At 37.8% G+C, this 19,446-nt stretch overlaps 3 protein-coding genes across 4 annotated transcripts; 1 reads left to right on the top strand and 2 right to left on the bottom strand.

Moving 5' to 3' along the window:
• Positions 1-996: 996 nt before the first annotated feature.
• LOC119078669 (beta-1,3-galactosyltransferase 6) lies at positions 997-2,469 on the bottom strand. 2 transcript variants are annotated; one of them, XM_037186327.1, is made up of 3 exons: positions 1,519-2,469; positions 1,265-1,465; positions 1,003-1,198 (listed from the first exon to the last, which is right to left on the bottom strand). In XM_037186327.1, the coding sequence occupies exons 1-2, from the start codon at positions 2,389-2,391 to the stop codon at positions 1,367-1,369; spliced, it is 972 nt and encodes a 323-aa protein (XP_037042222.1). In that variant the 5' UTR covers positions 2,392-2,469; the 3' UTR covers positions 1,003-1,198; positions 1,265-1,366. The 2 variants fall into 2 exon arrangements, with proteins under 2 accessions (XP_037042221.1, XP_037042222.1); XM_037186326.1 differs by having other exon boundaries at positions 997-1,198; positions 1,265-2,469.
• A 6,397-nt stretch (positions 2,470-8,866) lies between these two features.
• Positions 8,867-12,228, top strand: LOC119078662 (inhibitor of nuclear factor kappa-B kinase subunit epsilon). Its single transcript, XM_037186311.1, has 12 exons — positions 8,867-9,136; positions 9,308-9,377; positions 9,442-9,542; positions 9,610-9,914; positions 10,012-10,842; positions 10,906-10,981; positions 11,043-11,170; positions 11,229-11,406; positions 11,468-11,587; positions 11,652-11,768; positions 11,838-11,906; positions 11,970-12,228. Exons 1-12 carry the CDS (start codon positions 9,053-9,055, stop codon positions 12,093-12,095), a joined length of 2,205 nt encoding a protein of 734 aa, XP_037042206.1. The 5' UTR covers positions 8,867-9,052; the 3' UTR covers positions 12,096-12,228.
• A 5,336-nt stretch (positions 12,229-17,564) lies between these two features.
• Positions 17,565-19,015, bottom strand: LOC119078672 (aurora kinase A-like). Its single transcript, XM_037186331.1, has 4 exons — positions 18,873-19,015; positions 18,322-18,804; positions 17,937-18,260; positions 17,565-17,879 (listed from the first exon to the last, which is right to left on the bottom strand). Exons 2-4 carry the CDS (start codon positions 18,766-18,768, stop codon positions 17,658-17,660), a joined length of 993 nt encoding a protein of 330 aa, XP_037042226.1. The 5' UTR covers positions 18,769-18,804; positions 18,873-19,015; the 3' UTR covers positions 17,565-17,657.
• Positions 19,016-19,446: the final 431 nt, after the last annotated feature.

A 19,446-nucleotide genomic window follows, 5' to 3' on the forward strand; every position in this document is an offset into this window, starting at 1 on the left:
ACGGGAATAGAAACAAAGTGTCACAAGACCTGTGTTTCACGGTCTGTTAACGGACCATATTTAATATGTAGGACCGACAATGAGGTAAATAGAGTTCAAAGTTACGCGTCTGGACGGTATCTAATATAACAATATATCCAGTCTTTCACGGCCCTATTGCACAGCGAAGGCGGGAATGAAATGAAGGTTCCTGGGCCGTTCACTACAGACAGAGAGCTTGTTCTGATAAGCTCGTCGGGACGTTCATGTACCCAATGTAGTACGATCTGGTTACCAGTCCTAACTGGTTTAGAGTTTATGGTCAGGATTTCAATCAAACTTTCGTCGAACAGATTCAATTTAGACAAGTAAACGGAGCGGATAGCCGAGTAGTAATGTTGTTTAAAACTTAAGTAAAAATCTCAAAATAAAATTAATAAACGTACGGCCTCGAAGCAACTCTGGAATTCTATTAGGTCGTCTGCTCCATCCAATTCACCTTCACCTCGCATCTTATCCGCTTGTCATTCCGACATCTTCATTGTTCGGAATTAATGGTCTCTTCTAGCAATAATACTTTCATTAACACCGAAATTCGGTCGGATATACCACGTACAACACTTGAAATTTCCTTACAAGATATTTCACATCTTGTATTACTTCGATGGTTTTGTCCGTCGCTAGCCCTGTGCGTCTTTCTTTGACGATTTTGACAATAATCTCAATAAGTAAAATATCAATCTTAACGGATTGACAGCGGATTTTCTGAGAAGAAATGTCATCATCAGATGCCCTAGATTGTATGCTTTCAAGTAAGGGCTGAAAAGAGATATTGAAGTTCCTAGTTTACTTAGTTTCAGAGCTGCAACGACAAAAATAAGCAATGACCCACTGTTAATGGCGTCTTATAGGTAGAAAAACTGCTGGTTAAACAAATGAAGTAAAAGATTTTTTTCTATCTTTAAAGTCAAGAGAAGAAGTAACAGATTTGGCACTTTGCCATACTCAAACGAAAAGTGTAGTCGAGCGTTTTTATTCACAAAATTTAGTTTTCGTTGACAATGAACCGTAATCATCACACCAGAAGCTCTATATCTGATTCGTTATAGGAGCCTTCATTGTTGAGCAGTCTTCCCTTCCATTACTGACTTTTGTAAGTCGTCTCGTTGTATAGTAACCAAACTCAAACCGCATCCAAATGGTAGAATTTTAATTGAATCTGAAACGAAAAAAAAAATAGAAAAAAGGTAACGAATGCTAGCGATGTTGGGTCTCATAATCGCACCAGTTAATTATTGTATCACAGCATTGCATCGGCGCCGCTTTCCAGTTGTAGAAATATTCCAAGGGTCGCTTCACACCAATTTCGTTCAGCTCGTCGTCGCATTCATTCCCTTTGAAAATTTTTCGCATATCCTCGGCGCTTCTCTTGTGCAACACCATATGGTAATTCTTGCAACTCCTCGCCATATATGCCGTATCGAATCTGCAATCATGTTTACGAAAAACGTTCCTCATCGACGCAAACCAAATGCCAACCGAAATGTCCTCGCTCGTGTACAAACTCAAAATGTTTGCGTTCGTCTGTACGTACTGCACTAATTTCTCGGAGATTATGTAGCCACCGCCTAGGGCATATGGAAGGTACTTCGAGCACAAATTGAAATGGGTCTCTTTCCAGTGTCCTTGCGTTTTGATGTTAGCCTTTCCGTTGAAGTAGCCCCAATACAGTTCCGGCATCGGATTCGGACCAAAATCTACCGATGCTATCCGGTCATGATAATCCTTCAAATAGCTTATCATATTGTCCAGCTTGACGTATGTATCGTCGTCGCACTTTAATAGATAATGGAACGAATGACTGTCCGATAGAGACTTGAGGCTAAGAACGAGTTTTTTAGTCAAATTTTTGTAGGAATCCTGGAAACCATTGACCAGAAGAAGGTCATCGTGAGTGCTAGATTCGCTGAACAGTTCGTTTTGCCGTGTACGGGTAAGGCCCGCCGTTCCTATCGCAAATTTGTGAATCACCTTCACCGGTTTCGATTGATCGATAAACTGTCTGGCATGTAACCACTGTTTGTACATTCCCAGCGAATTGACCTGTTCTTCTATGCTTTCTTGAATGAGCCAGCCAGACTCGTCGTAGGTGGGAATATAAATCCGTTGACTGCCATTATGATGCGGTCGAAGATTGAGCCAAGTTTCACGAATCGCATTACGTCTGTCAACATTGCCGGGTGCAGAAAGGATGAGTATGAGTAGAAAACATTCGGTTTTTTCGGCATCGATTGGCTTTCTATCGCCGAGGCACGATATGTTTGTGAATACATTGGTTAGGAAGCATCCCACAGAAAAAGTGAAAAATGGAACTAAAAACCTAGTGGTGAGGATGCGACGAGTTATTTTCATGGTTGAATTGGCATTGAAAAGAATCAAAATAACAACAAACTTGAATAGAACTTCAAAACAAACAAACTAACCTCAAACAAAGACATTTTGACATGAAATGTCAGTGCTTTGTCAGTGTCTTTGGAAGTGTATGACAAAGCCGTATTGCATGAAGCAAAATAGAGTAAAAGGAGTTCTCAAAAAAGTATAGCTTTCATTTTCATAAATTTGTCTTTAAAAAACGTTTTATTTATGTTCCTTCTATCAAAGTCAAATAAAATATGAAAAGTATGAAGACTCAATATCCTAACTATTTATCCTGTTTTCGAGATGGCGACTACACGACAATTTTCAAGTCAACAAAGTGATTTTTCTCAAATGAAATACATTTAGTTTGGTATCGTTAGAAAGGTATAACCTCTGACTATAAGATAAAAATTAACTTCTATCAAAATATGTCCACTCACTGAACTATTGTGACAAAACGGTTTCGAAGGGGTGCTTGAAATTTCATGAAATGAAAAATTTTGTATGGGGAAGGAGCTGGTCCGATTTTACTGAATGCTGTTTCGAGATCTCAATAAGTCCCTGAATCGATGTGCGTTCTCAGTTTTTGGGTGCATTTCGGAAAAACTTCTTTTTTTGTTGAGGAGGAGCGTGAGGGGCGGCGTCTGGCATTTACGAACAGAAGTACGTTACTTAACAATGGGGCAAAAATTCTTGTTTATTCACACAAGAGTTACCATTTCCATCATTTGCCCCAATGTCAAGTAAGGTATCTTATTCAAAAACGTGAGATAAAGTTTCGGCTCCGTGTAGTAAAGTTAACTTTACCACACGTTTTTGAATAATTTATTTTTGTTTCTACCGCCGGTTCTTAAACAAATAAAGTCTTCACACAAATGAGGTTTTTTCTGATAACAGATTTTTTCACTTATCAAGTATAATTACTCCATATGTATCGCGTAGTAGACGAGGAGGAAACCGACTGTCAAAATTTGTCTACAAAATAAAAAGAAAATACACCCAGCCTTTCCAATCAATAATCCACATCAAAGTGGTGCTAAGAGCAAATGGCACTTAATTGACCGTAAGTAGTATGTTAACGTGTTTGTGTTTGTTGTTGCTGCATATTTGCATTCACACGGTATATGAATGATTAAGTTGTTATCACCAAATTTAGCTAACTGAAAGCTGACTGCCACAGTTTAGGCTGTACGGATGTGTATGTAGTGGGAAATTCCAAGAATTCGTTTTCGTATTAATGGGTAAACCCAAAATAAAGAAAAACAAAACAAACTGTCAACTTTAAGAACTAATATAGTATTTTTCGTTACGAGTTATGAAAAGTGGAATTTTTCAGGAATAGTCGTAAGCTTGTCCTAAGCTAGATTGGCAAAGCCGGCGTGTCCTGAAAAATTCTGCTTACATCACGAGTAACGAACTACGTTCTTATGCGGTAATGATCATAATGAGACGGAAAACACGAACAATAACAAAAAGAATACTCTGCACAATGCACTTCAAGTATGAGTGGTACTCTAAATATAGTACCGAAACGGGACAGTGTATCAAACAAATTTGTGCACTGTAAAAAATCTAAAAAAGAATTTCATAACAAATAGTACTTCATTTGACAGCTGTCAATCGAAGCACTTTTGCTTGAAGATACTTTGCTACAAAAATTTCACTTATATACTTGGGACACTCCATATGTCGCTGTATAAGCAGTATCGAACCTTTCGATAGTAGGTGCAGTGACGAAAAACGTCGAATTATGATCGTAAGGCACAACAAAGTATATTGTGTACCAAGTAACATAAAATGGAATTTTACGGGACTAGTAAAAAGGTCGTAAATTCGTTCTAACGAGGCGCGGCCGAACTTGATGCACACGACGTTTGCGTATGGACAATAATAGACAATCAACGTTGCAATGACAAAGTCTCATTCGAGTACCACAAAAACTGACTTTGTGGCACACAAATGAGGGCAACAAAGTATGATTGTGAAGCCCGGGAACACATTATCAACTCTTGTTTTGCAGTTAAATTTATTTTGGATTTTATTCGTCGATTTTGAATTCAGATGAGAATAACAAATAAACCTGTACTGGTCAGAGTGGTGTGTGGTGTCTGTAACGCAAGTCCCATTACAAAAATAAATGTTTGGCGGGACCAAATACCCGTCAAAAATGGCAGATGATGAGGAATTCTACCCCTTCACGTAAGGGATAATCTAAATCTTTACTAAAATTGCCCAACCAATGGCGCAGGTTTTGTATTTATAGATTTCTTGAAATTTCTGTTAGTTGAACAAGTATTTGTTTCGAATAAAAAATGACACCGAATCATTGTGACGTCAAAGAAATTTTAAATTTTTGATATATTTGCATATTAACGCCTTGATCGTCACTTTTTCCGATATTACTATTATTTTGAAAGTTGAGCACAGGGAATTGCGTCACACTTTTAGATTTTTTGTGGGATTGAATTATAATGTATAAGTGAAGTGATTCAACAAATATCAATTGCGCTTACTCAAAATGTTACGCAACATTTAAGCGATGATTTGGATTTAGTTCTGGAAAATTTGTTTTTGTGGATGGGCGTTGATTTCAAAAGTGAATTCTGGATTTTATTTTAAAAAAAAGGGTGGAATACACAAACTGTATAATATAATAACTTCAAACTAGTTTTACATGTAAGTTAGTCAATGCTCTAAGAGGATCATCCTGAAGATTATGAAATTGAAATGCCTTTTCGTTTGTGATTTTCAAATGGTTTCAAATGTAGATCTTGTAGTCTACCTCTATGAAGTAAACAAAAGGATAAAACTAGTTTCTGACGTAGTCTACCTCTATGGTTTCTGATATTATTTATGCAGACATGACCAGCAACATACACAAAATATATAGGAATTCGAAATTTGCTGATTTCTTTATAAATGTATACGTGGCTCGACGTAGCTTGTTTAAAAGTGATGTTAGACATATATGTCAAAATCGTAGCAATTAACTGCTCAATAGAAATTGTTTGGTTGCGAAAATGATAAATGGCAATTCGACGAAAAGTTACAGTGTAGACTAGAAATAAACTCAAATTATAAGAATAGTTGCATTCGAACTTATACCAATAATTGAGGTTGGGGCACAAAAGCAACGTCAATTCACTACTATGGATAAGTCAGACAAGTCTAACTTAATGGTTCTATTGTTAGTACACTGTTACAAATCAGGAGAATTAGGGCGGTCAGGATCCTGACACTGAGAATTAAAAAAACTCTCCAATTAACAATGTTTTAAAAAATGTCTTTCCATTTCCAGTACAGCTTGACTTACATTTTCATCTTCAGCCGCAACGTAAATTCCACTTCGAATTTGTACAGAATGGATGCCGAAGGTTCGGACGAACATTCATGTGAGAATCTTCTAAGATATGTGCAAGGTTGCCGAATTGCCGCAAACGATCATGAAAGATCATCCTGGGGCATATCTCGAATATACGCAGATTTGAGAGAATTTCAAAAAGAAGCTTTTTTAAACATCAAAGTCAGCCCATCTGACGATTCCATATACTTGTGGAACATTGCTTTCCCAGCACCGAATGGCAAATTTATAGCAGCTGCTCTAAAATTTGACTTGGAATATCCATTGGTGCCTCCCAGAATCTTCATCAAGCAGAAAATATTTCACCCGAATGTATCACTAATGGGTGAAGTTTGTTTGGAAGATCTAAGAAACATTTGGACACCAGCGCATACCATTTGGTCTTTCATTCTATCCGTTCAATGTTTATTGTCAGATCCAAATCCTTATGATCCCATAAATCCGATTGCAGCGAAAATGTTTTTCGATAATCCGGAAGAGTATCAAATGTATTCATTGAAACGCTATGAGATGTCAAACGATTCGTTGACGAAAGACAGGCCGGAAATACTGATAATTTCAGAGGACGGCTTTAATGAAAATACTGATCAACCTAAGTATTTATGTGACGAAGAGTTCTTTCAATTTGAAGAAGAACTGTTGTTTCAACACATGCTGGAGAACAGCGTTAAAGAACGAAATGACACCAATTTCATTCAATAAAAAGTGTAGAAATTTTTTAACAAAAACCAACATTATTTTATATTCACACCAAGAGAAAACATATTCTTTTCCTAATAATATTTTAATGTAAGGAATGAACCCCGTTCAATTCAATAAGATTGAACCATTTGTCATATTCGGAAAAGCAATAAATTCTTTCCATATCCCGCGCCTTTCTATTCGTAGACACATTCTGATTGATTATTACTTGCATGCAAAGTAATCTCTTCCGCACAATTAATCGTTTCATCGACTTCGCCAAAAGACGATATCACTGATACTCCTCCAATCCTTTCCAAGTTCTTCTTCAATAAACCTTGTAGTAATGTAAACGGATACGAACTACGTCGTAAACTGTTCCCCAAGTTCTTAATAGTGACGTGGAACAGTTCCTGCGACGTGACACGTAATGCATGTCTAATGTACTGCGTTACTACATTGATCTTCATATATTGAGGAAGAACCGAATAAAAATTAAGGATTTGTCTCGAGCTGCATTACTTCTACTCGAAGAAATGGAATAAAACGATTTTTTTGTTAAGTTGAAACCGTCGCGTGGACTTTCTACAGCTCGTGATCTACTCCAGGAAGTGTCTTACCCTGTTCCTTCAGAAAGTTGGATAAATCAACCATACTTTCGTTTTGTTTTACACTTTCATATGGACAGGTTAAGACACTTCTGAGTTGATTAGGAAGGTGGTGGCATCAAAATTTCTCTGTGGCGCCAACTAGGTTTGAAAAAACCATTATGACGATCTCAACATAACAAAGAAAAATCTTTAATCCGACTTTTCACACAATACAGTTTAAAAAATTTGATGCCACTGCCATCCCGCGGATACAATAATTACAAAATAACACTGTAATATTATTCAAAATTAATTGTTTAAAGACAAGTTTTGTGTAAAGTTCACGTTTTCAGTTGAGGTTATGACGGAATTTTTCGGGTGTCAAGAATGACAATGTCAAAAATGTCAATGTCAAAGCTGTTACTTCACGACAGAAAGTTTCGATGTGGTTTGGCTCTTAGATGAACCACATTGAAACTTTCTGCCGTGAAGTGACAGTTTTGACATTGACATTTTTGACATCTGAAAAATTTCGGCATAACCTCCAAGGTTCTGAAAGAACAGGTTAAGGCCAGTTCATGGTCGCATATATCGCAAAAATGTATGCGAGTATGAACTGGCCTTAAGACACATCTGAGTTGATCACGAAGGCGGTGACACACAAATTTTGACAAATAGATACTATTTATTGAACATACTCATAACAGATTGTTTGAAGTGTCAACTTGAAGAAAAAAAAAGGTTTTTATCAAGTTGACATTTCAAACAATCTGTAATGAGTATGTTCAATAAATGACGTAGGGTGTCTTAACCTGTTCTTTCAGAACCTTGATAACCTCAACTGAAAACGTTGACTGTACACAAAACTTGCCTTTTAACAATTAATTTTGAAAAGCATGACAGTTAAAAACTGCAAATACTTGATTTTATAGGTTTCTTCCAAGGTGAAATGAAATGTCAAACCGTTTTCCATAGAGCCATAACCTCATGAGGTTGCACCCTTTTCACAATGCAATTGTCAAAATAACAAAGACAAATTTGTGGTTATGGTTCTATGGATGACATCGGTTCGTGTTCGGTTCATTTTGTTCGGCTTAACCGTCATCCATAGATAACCCTAACATCAACATTGTTGATTTTTGTTTAATTTTGTTGATCCGGACAAATTGATCAACAAAAACATTACATTTAATATATTTCCAATGTATAAAATGTGAAATTATAATTGTTGTATGGCGTTAACTGTTTCATCTCTTTGTTTTACAAGAAAACAATGCAAACTATTCGAACATTTACTTTATTTATTCATTTCCTCATGTTCACCAAGGTTCTTTCAGAACCTTGATTTTCACTGCACATACTTTGAGGTTAGGGTTCTTGGTGGATGATTTTTGACATTTCAAATAACCTTGGATTTGATCTATTGCTATATTTTTTTCTAAAGACTGTTATGATCAGAGCGGGAAGTTCGAAGACCAGTTATTTATAACTTATCTTGCTGGTCTTGTCATTGTATTTTTCCATATATGATTTTGACACATACCGCAAAGCACATTAAAATAAGTGGTCTGCCTTGGGGTACTCGTCATTGCAAATGTTGACCAAGACAAGTTAAAAAAAACAAAGTTAATAAATATAATGCACAGCTGTGTCCAAATGTTTATTTTGACGAGTTGGTGATTGTGATCCTAAGCCGAAGGCGCTCATTATGTGATGTGATTTCATCAGCCTCCGAATATTTTTGATGTTAATGCTAGGAGCAGTGCTATTATCAGAATCATTGTCCCTCTCATTGTCACAGCCTTGCTTTGAGATAGCCACTAACTAGCCCCCCTAGCTCCTCAAATAGCGCTTCAATTTATGACTTCCATTGACAGCTTTGTACACGACGTGCGTTTTATTGCGGCTTCGTTCATTTTGACGTTTATTGTTTCACAATGAAAATAATCAAAACATAAATATCCACGGAAGACGTATCGTAAATTCAATTCTTTAGGAAATTAGTGTTAATTAATCTGGTATCATGTCCTTTCTAAGGGGATCACTAAACTATGTTTGGTGTACAACTAGTGTACTCGGTAAAGGAGCAACTGGAGCAGTATTCCAGGTAGGATTCGATTAATTATTCGAAACGATATAGATTCACGGAACAGATTATCGCTTGCAAGTATTACGATGTTGAGCTGTTTGTCATCATTTTGTGTTGTAAATAGTTATCAGCTCAATACACTGCACCTTATCTTTGTTTGTACGAAAGTTTGAACTAAGTTTTCCGTAGGGAGTGAATAAGCATAATGGAGAACCAGTTGCAGTGAAAACATTCAATCAGATGAGCCATATGAGGCCAGGTAACTGTTTTTTCACACAAAATGGATTCCTTCAATTCTGACCAAAATTTATTCAATTTCCAAGTGGACGTGCAAATGAGGGAATTCGAGGTGCTGCAAAAAGTTAGCCATGAAAATATTGTCAAACTGTTGGCTATCGAAGATGATCAAGAAGGTCGAGGAAAGGTAATAACACGAAATTGACTTCTAATCTGACCGTCAAATGATCAATCAATCGTGACGCCCTGACTAGGTGATTGTCATGGAACTGTGCACAGGAGGAAGTCTATTCAATCTACTTGACGATCCGGAGAATGCGTACGGATTGCCAGCCCAAGAATTCCGGCTGGTTTTGGAGCATCTAACCGGCGGAATGAAACATCTACGGGATAACAATCTGGTGCATCGGGATTTGAAGCCGGGCAATATCATGAAATTCATTTCGGAAGATGGTCAAACCATTTACAAATTGACGGACTTTGGTGCGGCCAGAGAACTGGAAGACAATCAACCGTTTGTGTCTTTGTATGGAACGGAGGAGTATCTTCATCCTGACATGTGAGTATCCTTTCGGTGGGCCAGACAGATTGTACCGTGATACGCTTGCCGTTTGTAAGAGATTTCATCCGCTTATCAATCACAATATCTTCCCAAGGTATGAACGAGCTGTTCTCCGAAAGTCCGTCACAAAAACATTCACCGCAAATGTCGATTTGTGGTCGATCGGTGTGACACTATTCCATGTGGCTACAGGGAATCTGCCATTCCGACCGTACGGTGGTCGGAAGAACAAAGAGACGATGCACTTGATAACAACAAAAAAAGCATCGGGCGTCATATCCGGCACACAAACCTCAGAAAACGGTCCGATCGAATGGTCACGAACATTGCCGAACCACTGTCAGCTGAGCAATGGTTTGAAGAATTTGGTAACACCACTGCTGGCCGGCTTATTGGAAGAAAGTCAAACGCGAATGTGGTCGTTCGATCGGTTCTTCAAGGAGGTGACGAACATATTGAGTAAAAAAGTGCTTCACGTCTTCTACATGAACAAGAGTTCGTCGATTGAAGTGTACGTGCACGAGGACGATTCATTGTACAGTTTCAAAGAGCACATCGAATTGCAAACGGACGTTCATCCGGAAAGTCAGATTCTACTGCTGGGAAACGAACACTTGGAAGAGAAAGTCGACATAAACACACTGATCAAAGGCTACCCGGATACCAATGCCGATTCGCCGATATTCCTATACAGCACCGACAATAACAATGTGACAATACCGACCGAGCCAGAGTTGCCGAAATTTCCATCGTTTCCGAACAGTGTTTCGGTGGAGAATGATGCTAGTTTGGCCAAGGTGGGATGCAGTGTTGGGCATGAATGTAAGCGACGCATTGAAACGTATTCGAGAATGGATCGATTGTTGAAGGTCGGAGTGGAAGAGTTCATTCAAATGCTTAATCATTCGTTGGAGGCGTTGATAGAGTGAGTAATTGTTGTGACAACAGTCACGAGCTGAATTGTAACGGAATTTTCTTGCTCCGATAGGAAGACCAAACATTTAGAGGAGATGAGTGCTGTTGTAAGTGAACTGGGCGAAACGGTTAATCTGATTGCTACAAATGTAAGTTCCATTCAGCTTCGGGTGTGAATTAAGAGTCCCTTTTAAAGCCTCGATTTTTTAGACTGACTGCGCCAAGGATATGAATGTAATCACAAGTAAGCTTGATAGCCTTAAACACAACGTTGTGTCTGGAATTGTGGAGCCAACACATCAGTTGTACAAGAAATTCGTCGTCGAAGAATCGTTAAGGTAAACTCAAAATTTTTGTCACATCTCCTCCAATTTGACAACAATACTTCCCTTGTAGTGCCGAATGGAAATCGGCGATCAGGGAAAAGAAGTGTCCGTGCAAGACACGCTCCTCGGAACGGGCAAAGCATTTAACCGAGAGATTACGAGACTCGTGGCAGCATTTATTGAGGGACAGAGCGACGAGATCACTAACGTACAACGATGAGCAGTTCCACGCACTGGAAAAAATTAAGGTTTGTCCCGATGGTGTATCGGTTGTTCTAATTCCGACTGATGATTATTGATTCGAAATAGGTGGCCGAGACTGGCAAACGAATCAAGTCGTTGCTGAACGATGATGTGCGACCGGTTGTCGCTCAAATAGCTGAATGTTTGGCCGATTGGTATAAACATGCGCAAACGATTTACGTAAAGGTTTGCTCACACTTCATTTTGCTGATTCGTTTGTTGGAAGGTAAAATGGTTTTTGTCTTTGCAGACACAGTATCTGGAAAAGGACACAAAGAGTTGCGGTCATTCGCTGTCCGGAATCAGAGATCACATTTTTCAAATTAAGGAAGAGCTACGGAATGACGACGGCGAGTTACAGGTTTGTGTAAGTATCGAACGCTTGGCGAAAACGGATGAAATGTACAAATGAAAAACGGGATTTGTCTCTTTCCAGTATAATGGAGCGTATGAACCAGCCAAACCGCCGCCAGCTCAACACCGCGAATCACACAGGGATATGCGTGTAAGTATCACACAATCTGTTTGAATTAAAAACCCGCATCTCACAAATTCAATGTGCTTCCAGAGCGCGCTCACCAACGCCGATGAAATCAACGAAATTCTGCGAGTTAATGCAGAACTGATTCAATTATTACAGCAATTGGGTTGTGGCGATGATAATCTGAATTCAATTGATCACAGTCGACTGTAGACCGTAATTGGGTTTGGAGATCATTCGCTGCCTTCGCTTGTAAGATAATACACTGGACTACGCTCACGATAAGCAAATATTTTTTAGTTTTATTTTTAAATTTTTAATAAAGCATGGAGATTAAATAGAGAAATCTGTCTTGGTCTGCCTTTCATTTTCATCGACACCGGGGGGATCTTTTCGAAAAACAGTCTGCCGAAGTACGCATTCTCCAGCGGACTCTTATGTGTGCCCAGAAACGTACTGGTCCCTAGAAGCCAAAACCACTTTCAAAAAAATTCCTCGACGCTCGTGTGGCTAGTGGGAGTGGATCAAATACTGAAAATTTGGGTTTTTTAGACCCGTACGAAGTACTGGGGTCTTATGCGTTTACGCATACGTCCGTAACACGTCAAATTGGACTCCCTGAGTAAGGGGAAACCTATTGTGGTTGTCTAGAGATGCCAAATCAGTGAAAAAAATGTCCGTCTGTCCGTCTGCACGATAACTTGAGTAAAACGCATCCGATTTTGAAAATTCTTTTTTTTTCCGTTTGGTAATGTCAAAAGACAGGCTAAGTTCGAAGTGATTTTGGATAGACCCTTCCCGAGCTGTGGCCCAATAAGTGCTTTACGGTTTTTCAAAGATATCTCCGGACATTCAAACGTTACACTTGTAACTGATACGTCAAATAAAAGGTATTTACAATACCGATCGACAAAAAAAAGTTTATGGAAATCGGATGACCGACTCGTGAGTTAGACCCCTTGGTGTGAAACAGGCACAGGGCGGCAAGCAGTTTTTGCTTGTAGGTCGGCCAAATTTCAACATATTTCGTCTGTTTTAGCTTTATTAGATAGGTATTGACAGTACCAATCAGGGAAATTTTTAGCTCTTATCTGGCTACTCGGCCGTACAGTGAACGTGAAGTACTTTGTCAATATCTCGAGTAAATTTTGACCGAATTTCATGAATTTTTTTTGTTTGAAAGGTATTAACGAATGTAAAGCGTCGGTAAAATTTCCGGTCTCCTAACAAAATGGCTGCCGGTGGCCATATTGGATTTTAATAAAAGTGATATATATTGGGAAAAATGGTACTTAGAGTGTTTCTGTTAACATGGAAATAATTTGTTATGTGTGTGGGGTGTTTCAGGCATTCCATATATGGACATCTATATATATCTATATTCACCTATATTGAGCTATATACAGGCATATAGAGCTACAGAGTTCCTACGGCTTAGGAAGGCTCCTAAAATTACGAATTTTAGGAAATTTTAAAGGCAATTTTAGGAGTATTTTAGGAGATTTGGAAGGTAATTTTAGGAGAATTTTAGGAGGAATTTTTTAAAATGTGGGAAAGGTTGTATAAGTAATTTCCGGAGGAATTTTTGCTCTGTTTCTCTGTTTCTCATACACTTCGTAAAATACTAAAAATGTTTAAGAAAATTGACAAAAAGTTATTTTTTTTTTGTCAAAACATATTTTTCCTTATGTAGTTTAATAATTGAAACTTTTATGATTTCCTCTTTTCTGACGCGACGCCAGTCTCGACTAGCCAGCAACTGATCCTTTATCAGGTTTTTCTTGTCGACTGCGCCTTTCGAATTAACAAGATTCACCATAATTTTGTTTCCATCATTTATCAGCTCTTGTGCACTAAAAAGTTTTTTTTCTACTGGATCTGGAGAGATTTCTCGATATCGGAAAGTTTTTCTGAACTCGATTTTTTTTTGTGAAGATGCTTTATTGAGATTATCTTCCGCCTCTTTATTCTTAAGAAGTAGTACCTTCTCGACTTTTTGTTGTTCGAGAAAAGTAAAGTACATTGGAGTACATCTGGAAAATACGTCGATTCATTAGGAAGTCAGTGACGTTTATATTATTCAATGTGTCCGTTAACGTTCGAAGTGACACGCTAGTCGCATCTTCTGACAAAATGCGATCCTCGATAATGTATTTATTTTCGCTAAATCCACGTTCACGATCGCTATTTGCATGACTCAAAGAAAGGAGTGTTTTCGCAAGTTGAGTCAGGTTCATACAGAAGTTCAAATTCATTGCCGCATAATTTTGCTGTTTTTATCGTTTTTAGTTTTTCAGTATTATTAAAAAATTTCTTGGAGAGTGTGAGCTCATTTTAGGAATTTTAGGAGTTTTAGAAGATTTTAGGAGATTTTAGGAGATTTTAGGAGGATTTGGTCCATTTTATGAATTTTATGAATTTTAGGAGGAGTGGGAACTCTGGAGCTATATAATAGCATATTCATCTGTGAAATGTTTATTTATAGGAAAATATAGGTAAATATAGCGGTATATAGCTGTTTAAATAGGAATTTATGAAAGTTGACTTCGTACGGGGCTGTCTATATTGCCTCCGGCAATTTATTTGTATATGCTAACAAGGCAAAGAAAGATAATGTAAGTGATTTTAAAGGGCGAATAGCTTTTCAGTAGAGAATGAAGTAAAAGAAATGAAGAGTTTCACAGTAAAGGCTTTTGATACGAATAGGTGTTTCGTACGAGTCGGCGTTAGCTATGTTTCTTATGAAAATTTCTCCAGGCGCAAGAAGTTCGTGTGGGGTGTTTTGAGAAAGGTAATTGCATGTACTTTCGGGGCAAATTGGGTCTTATTGGGTTTAAAAATCAGATGGATTGAGATATGGAAATTTGACTATTTCGGTGAACTTTAAACGGTTCACCTGCATGCGAAACGCAACGAAAAAATCAAATACTTTCTCGGATTATCTCGGCTGGTCTCAGCTTTGCAGTCAATTCGGTAAATTTATTTAGACTTTGGTTCACTGAAATTTTTAACAATCGGAATTATCCGACGATCTGACTGTGTTGGTGATGCTGCTAACTTAGTGTGGTCTCAGAAATGATTTTGGACTTGCCGTCGTGCGCTTGTTCGTAGTGGCTTATTTTCGACTGCTGCAGTAGTGTCAAATCATTTTGTTGCGATTCCGATTATTTTTGTGGGACTATTTTACAGTCGATAAAGCCACTTAAGTAAAACTAATACCAGACACAAATCATCCATGATTAGGAAAAACCATATGAGAATGTTCACACCGGGAGTCGAACCCGGGACCCATAGGCTATGAGTCCATCGCTCTACCGATTGATAAAACTGGAGTGTAAGGTGGTAACTATTTCATTCATGTATTTTCTTTCGAATCAAGTTTTCGTAGCAGTGTCTATAATACAGACCCGTCATACACACCGAAATCAGTCAATATATACATTGACAAATGTGACTCTACTAAAGATGCCATGGAAAATGTGTACGGTAGCTCAATTGGTTAGAACATCAACCCGGCAAGGTGAATATTGTGGGTTCGTGTCCCACGTGTGCATCCGTTTTTTATTTCAAATTACATACCATTAAACTGACTCATGACTCATATGACCCTCCGATAGTCCGTTGCCAAGCGTAACGTCACAAATATCGAATGTCCTGTCGCAAAGGGACTGTAAGCTTCGAATATTTTTTGTTCCATTTGCTTTATTCGGTTCACAGAGACTTATGTTTTACACTTCTTCCATTCACCTGTTGCCAATATAATTGATTTAAGAGGAGCGAAAAATTCATTTTCTGAATTAGACCTTCAAAGTTCAAGGCAACAAGGGAATATACAGTTCATTGGTACGACTCTAAAATTTTATTTTAGAAAAACGCTTAAACGATAGGATATATTCTTCAACATTGTAAAAAAGTAAATTTGCTTTGGCCGCAAGCTCTACATTCGTAAAACACTATTAGGTTTTGCATTCGATTGATAATAGTTATTTATGACATCGAGTCAATATCTCGTATGTTATATACATATATCATCGAAGAATACAAACAAAACAATATTTACTAACACTCGTTCTCTTCGTTCACTCGTCGTAAATATTGTTTTTAGCCCCGTACGAAGTACGAAGGGGCTTATAGGATTACGATGCCGTGTGTAATTGATGGAATTCGAAGCAGACGGTAAGGGCAAAGTGTTTGCCTATGTTCATAGATGACGAATCCGCAATAAAAATTTGGGCCGTCTGTCCGTCTGTCCGTCACGTCGATATCTTGAGTAAATCAAATCCGATTTCAAATTTTTTTTTTCCCTGAAAGATAGTCAAAATAGTGAGGCTAAGTTCGAAGATGGGCATATTCGGGTCGGCCCTTCGTGAGTTAGGGCCACCTAAGTGATTTAAGGTCTTTTGGTGATATTTATGGCAAAATAAACGATGGAAATGTTAATGACACGGCAAATGATAGGTATTGTCAATACCAATCCAGGAAAAAAAAGTTTTTTAAAATCGGGTGAGTGGAGCGTGAGTTAGGGCCTTAGAAGTGAAAAGCTACTAGGGCCCTATGTGTATTTTACATAGAACTCAAGTAAATTTCATTCGTTTTTCGTAATTTTTGTGTCATTTGGAAGGTAATCAAAAGCCGAATAGAATGTTGTTGAAAAAAAAATTAAATTTGGGTCCTCGGACTAAGGCCGCTACTAGGGCCCTATGTGTATTTTACATTGAACTCGAGTAAATTTCATTCGTTTTTCGTAATTTTTGTGTCATTTGGAAGGTAATCAAAGGCCGAATAGAATGTTGTTGAAAAAAAAATTAAATTTGGGTCCTCGGACTAAGGCCGCTACTAGGGCCCTATGTGTATTTTACATAGAACTCAAGTAAATTTCTTTCGTTTTTCGTAATTTTTGTGTCATTTGGAAGGTAATCAAAAGCCGAATAGAATGTTGTTGAAAAAAAATTAAATTTGGGTCCTTGGACTAGGGCCACTACTAGGGCCCTATGTGTATTTTACATTGAACTCGAGTAAATTTCATTCGTTTTTCGTAATTTTTGTGTCATTTGGAAGGTAATCAAAGGCCGAATAGAATGTTGTTGAAAAAAAAATTAAATTTGGGTCCTCGGACTAAGGGCGCTACTAGGGCCCCATGTGTATTTTACATATAACTCGAGCAAATTTCATCCGTTTTTCGTAATTTTTGTTTCATTTGGAAGGTAATCAAAGGCCGAATAGAATGTTGTTGAAAAAAAATAAATTTGGGTCCTCGGACTAAGGCCGCTACTAGGGCCCCATGTGTATTTTACATACAACTCGCGTAAATTTCATCCGTTTGTCGTAATTTTTGTTTAATTTAGAAGGTAATCGAAGGCCGAATAGAATGTAGTTGAAAAAATAAATAAATTTGGGTCCTCGGACTAAGGCCGGTACTAGGGCCCTATGTGTATTTATACTCAATAAATTAAAATTTTAGGGCTATTTGAAATTTTTGTTTCATTTGAAAGGAACGTCGTACGGGGCTTCGTAATTGCGCTATGCGCAATTTCTAAGATGTACACATTCCATAATAATTTTACTTTAACTACATTAACCGGCGCAATAGGTTTACGGTCAAAGTAGGGTGACAGACGCAATAGGGTCACGTACGCAATAGATATACGGGTTTGTACGGGGCTCAGTCGCAGCAAACGCTCCGACTGTTCTGATGGCTCGTTTTTTTTTGTATTCTTCTCGGTATGCGTATAACATACTGAAAAATTACTCCTGATCACATCGCGTTATAATGTACTATTTCTTCCAGCGATTTGAAAAATAACGTTCTAAAAGATATACTACTTGGAATACTAAAAAGAACTTTCCTATGTCCAATAAGGAAATACGGGTTATTATAGCAGTTAAACCATCATAAAGCTCAGTGGATTGCGCAATAATCAACTGAGTTTGTCTGATAGCGGCAATTTTCGGTCGTTTTTTGGGATCGGGTGACAGCATTAATTTGAACAATCTGAACTGATGCGAAAATTAATATGTATCGTCATATCACACTGTAATAAAATATATCCTCACCTCGTTCTTAAATTTCTTGTCACAACTCTCCGGAAATTCGGCTCTGAGCAGTCGATCAAATAATGCACAACGCTGTTCAAACGTCTGCAGTGGAGTGATCATTTCCAATAGTATGACACCCAGTGAGTAGACATCGACCATGTGATCGTAACAACCAGTTTCGACCTCCGGTGCTATGTATCCAGGAGTTCCGACCGAAGTAGTATGTTTTTGTGGAGTAGTATGTTGAACAAATCCGTTTAAATTTTCCGCCTTTAAGTTTAGGACCGTGCTAAAGTCAGCGATTTTGACTCTGCCATCGTACCCGAAAAATATATTGGAAGGCTGCAATGTCGTTTTACACTAATTTTTGCAATAAAATGTAAGGAAAGTTTTCATTGTCTACCTTTAAATCCCGATGAACCAGCCCATGTGAATGCAAATAATCTACTGCTTCGAGCATCTGTATGAAGATTCTTTGGTATCTACGTTTCCTTTCATATAAGGTGCAATTAATCAGCCAGTGATCTAAGGTGTCCCTTGTGCATAATTCCAATAGGACATAAAGGTTGTTGTCCTCGAACCAAAAGTCATAGCACTTTACGATATTTGGATGATTCAAAAAAATAGGTTTAGTTTCGCGATCCCGTAATTGGTTCGGATTAGACACCGTGGTCAAGTCAATGCATTTCAGTGCGAATTTTTTTTTATTTTTATCTTCGACTTCATACACAGTACCAAAGTCTCCCGCACCCAATTCACTTAAAATTTTATAATCTGAGAGACGTTTTTTTCCTTCCGAATTATCCTGCTCTGTGTTTGGTTCTTGTTGGTTCGGATCGTTGCTCCCCATTTTTGAATTTTGAATGGTTTTGTAGATGATGGAATTCTATGCGAAAGAAACGCAATGCCGATTAATATTCGACTATGCTGAAACTCAAAACAAAAAAAACTTACATACGCTGTTGCTGTTGTCGTATGATATTTGTGGTGCAGTCCGACTGGACCGTGTTCAACCAGTTCACTTTCAAATCTGAAGTTTATATGTAAAATGGAACTTAACAAAATCAAAATTCGGAATTTTCGAGAAAAATATTTTCTTTAAGTTGATTTCTCACACTATCTGTTCATAAAATTTGGTGTCATCCGCCTTCGTACTTATCTTAACCTGTTCTTTCAGAACTTTGCTAATCTGTGCTAAATTTTCTTTTCTCTGGAATGAGAATGAAAGGTTCGGTCACAGTGATTATTGAAATAGAATCGAATTTGTCAAAGTTCTTTTCAATCAACACAATATCAAAACTTACAAAGTGGTTTCAGGTTTGAAAATTTAAATCAATTCTTTTGTTTTGACGTTACTTATCACGAAAGAACGGAAAGAACTTACTGTTATTAAACTGCGCTGACACGCTTGACACATACAGATTATGTCAATAGAAAAACGAGGTGACGGCGTAGGTGCGGTCAAATTCAAAATCGAAAGTGCGTAATTCTTTCTTAACGCAGTTTCATACAAGGAAGCGTTGAATAG

Source organism: Bradysia coprophila, unplaced genomic scaffold, assembly GCF_014529535.1.
Source record: "Bradysia coprophila strain Holo2 unplaced genomic scaffold, BU_Bcop_v1 contig_297, whole genome shotgun sequence".
NCBI classification, from domain to species: domain Eukaryota; kingdom Metazoa; phylum Arthropoda; class Insecta; order Diptera; family Sciaridae; genus Bradysia; species Bradysia coprophila.

Bases quoted from the DNA above. Each gene is read 5' to 3' on its own strand.
- LOC119078662 (XM_037186311.1), top strand. From the start codon at position 9,053: ATGTCCTTTCTAAGGGGATCACTAAACTATGTTTGGTGTACAACTAGT. The intron at 9,137-9,307 runs GTAGGATTCGAT...AGTTTTCCGTAG, and splicing joins CAACTGGAGCAGTATTCCAG to GGAGTGAATAAGCATAATGG. The intron at 11,171-11,228 runs GTAAACTCAAAA...CTTCCCTTGTAG, and splicing joins GTCGTCGAAGAATCGTTAAG to TGCCGAATGGAAATCGGCGA.
- LOC119078672 (XM_037186331.1), bottom strand. From the start codon at position 18,768: ATGGGGAGCAACGATCCGAACCAACAAGAACCAAACACAGAGCAGGAT. The intron at 18,261-18,321 runs GTAGACAATGAA...ACGACATTGCAG, and splicing joins TGGTTCATCGGGATTTAAAG to CCTTCCAATATATTTTTCGG. The intron at 17,880-17,936 runs GTGAGGATATAT...TTTTCGCATCAG, and splicing joins ACAAGAAATTTAAGAACGAG to TTCAGATTGTTCAAATTAAT.
- LOC119078669 (XM_037186326.1), bottom strand. From the start codon at position 2,391: ATGAAAATAACTCGTCGCATCCTCACCACTAGGTTTTTAGTTCCATTT.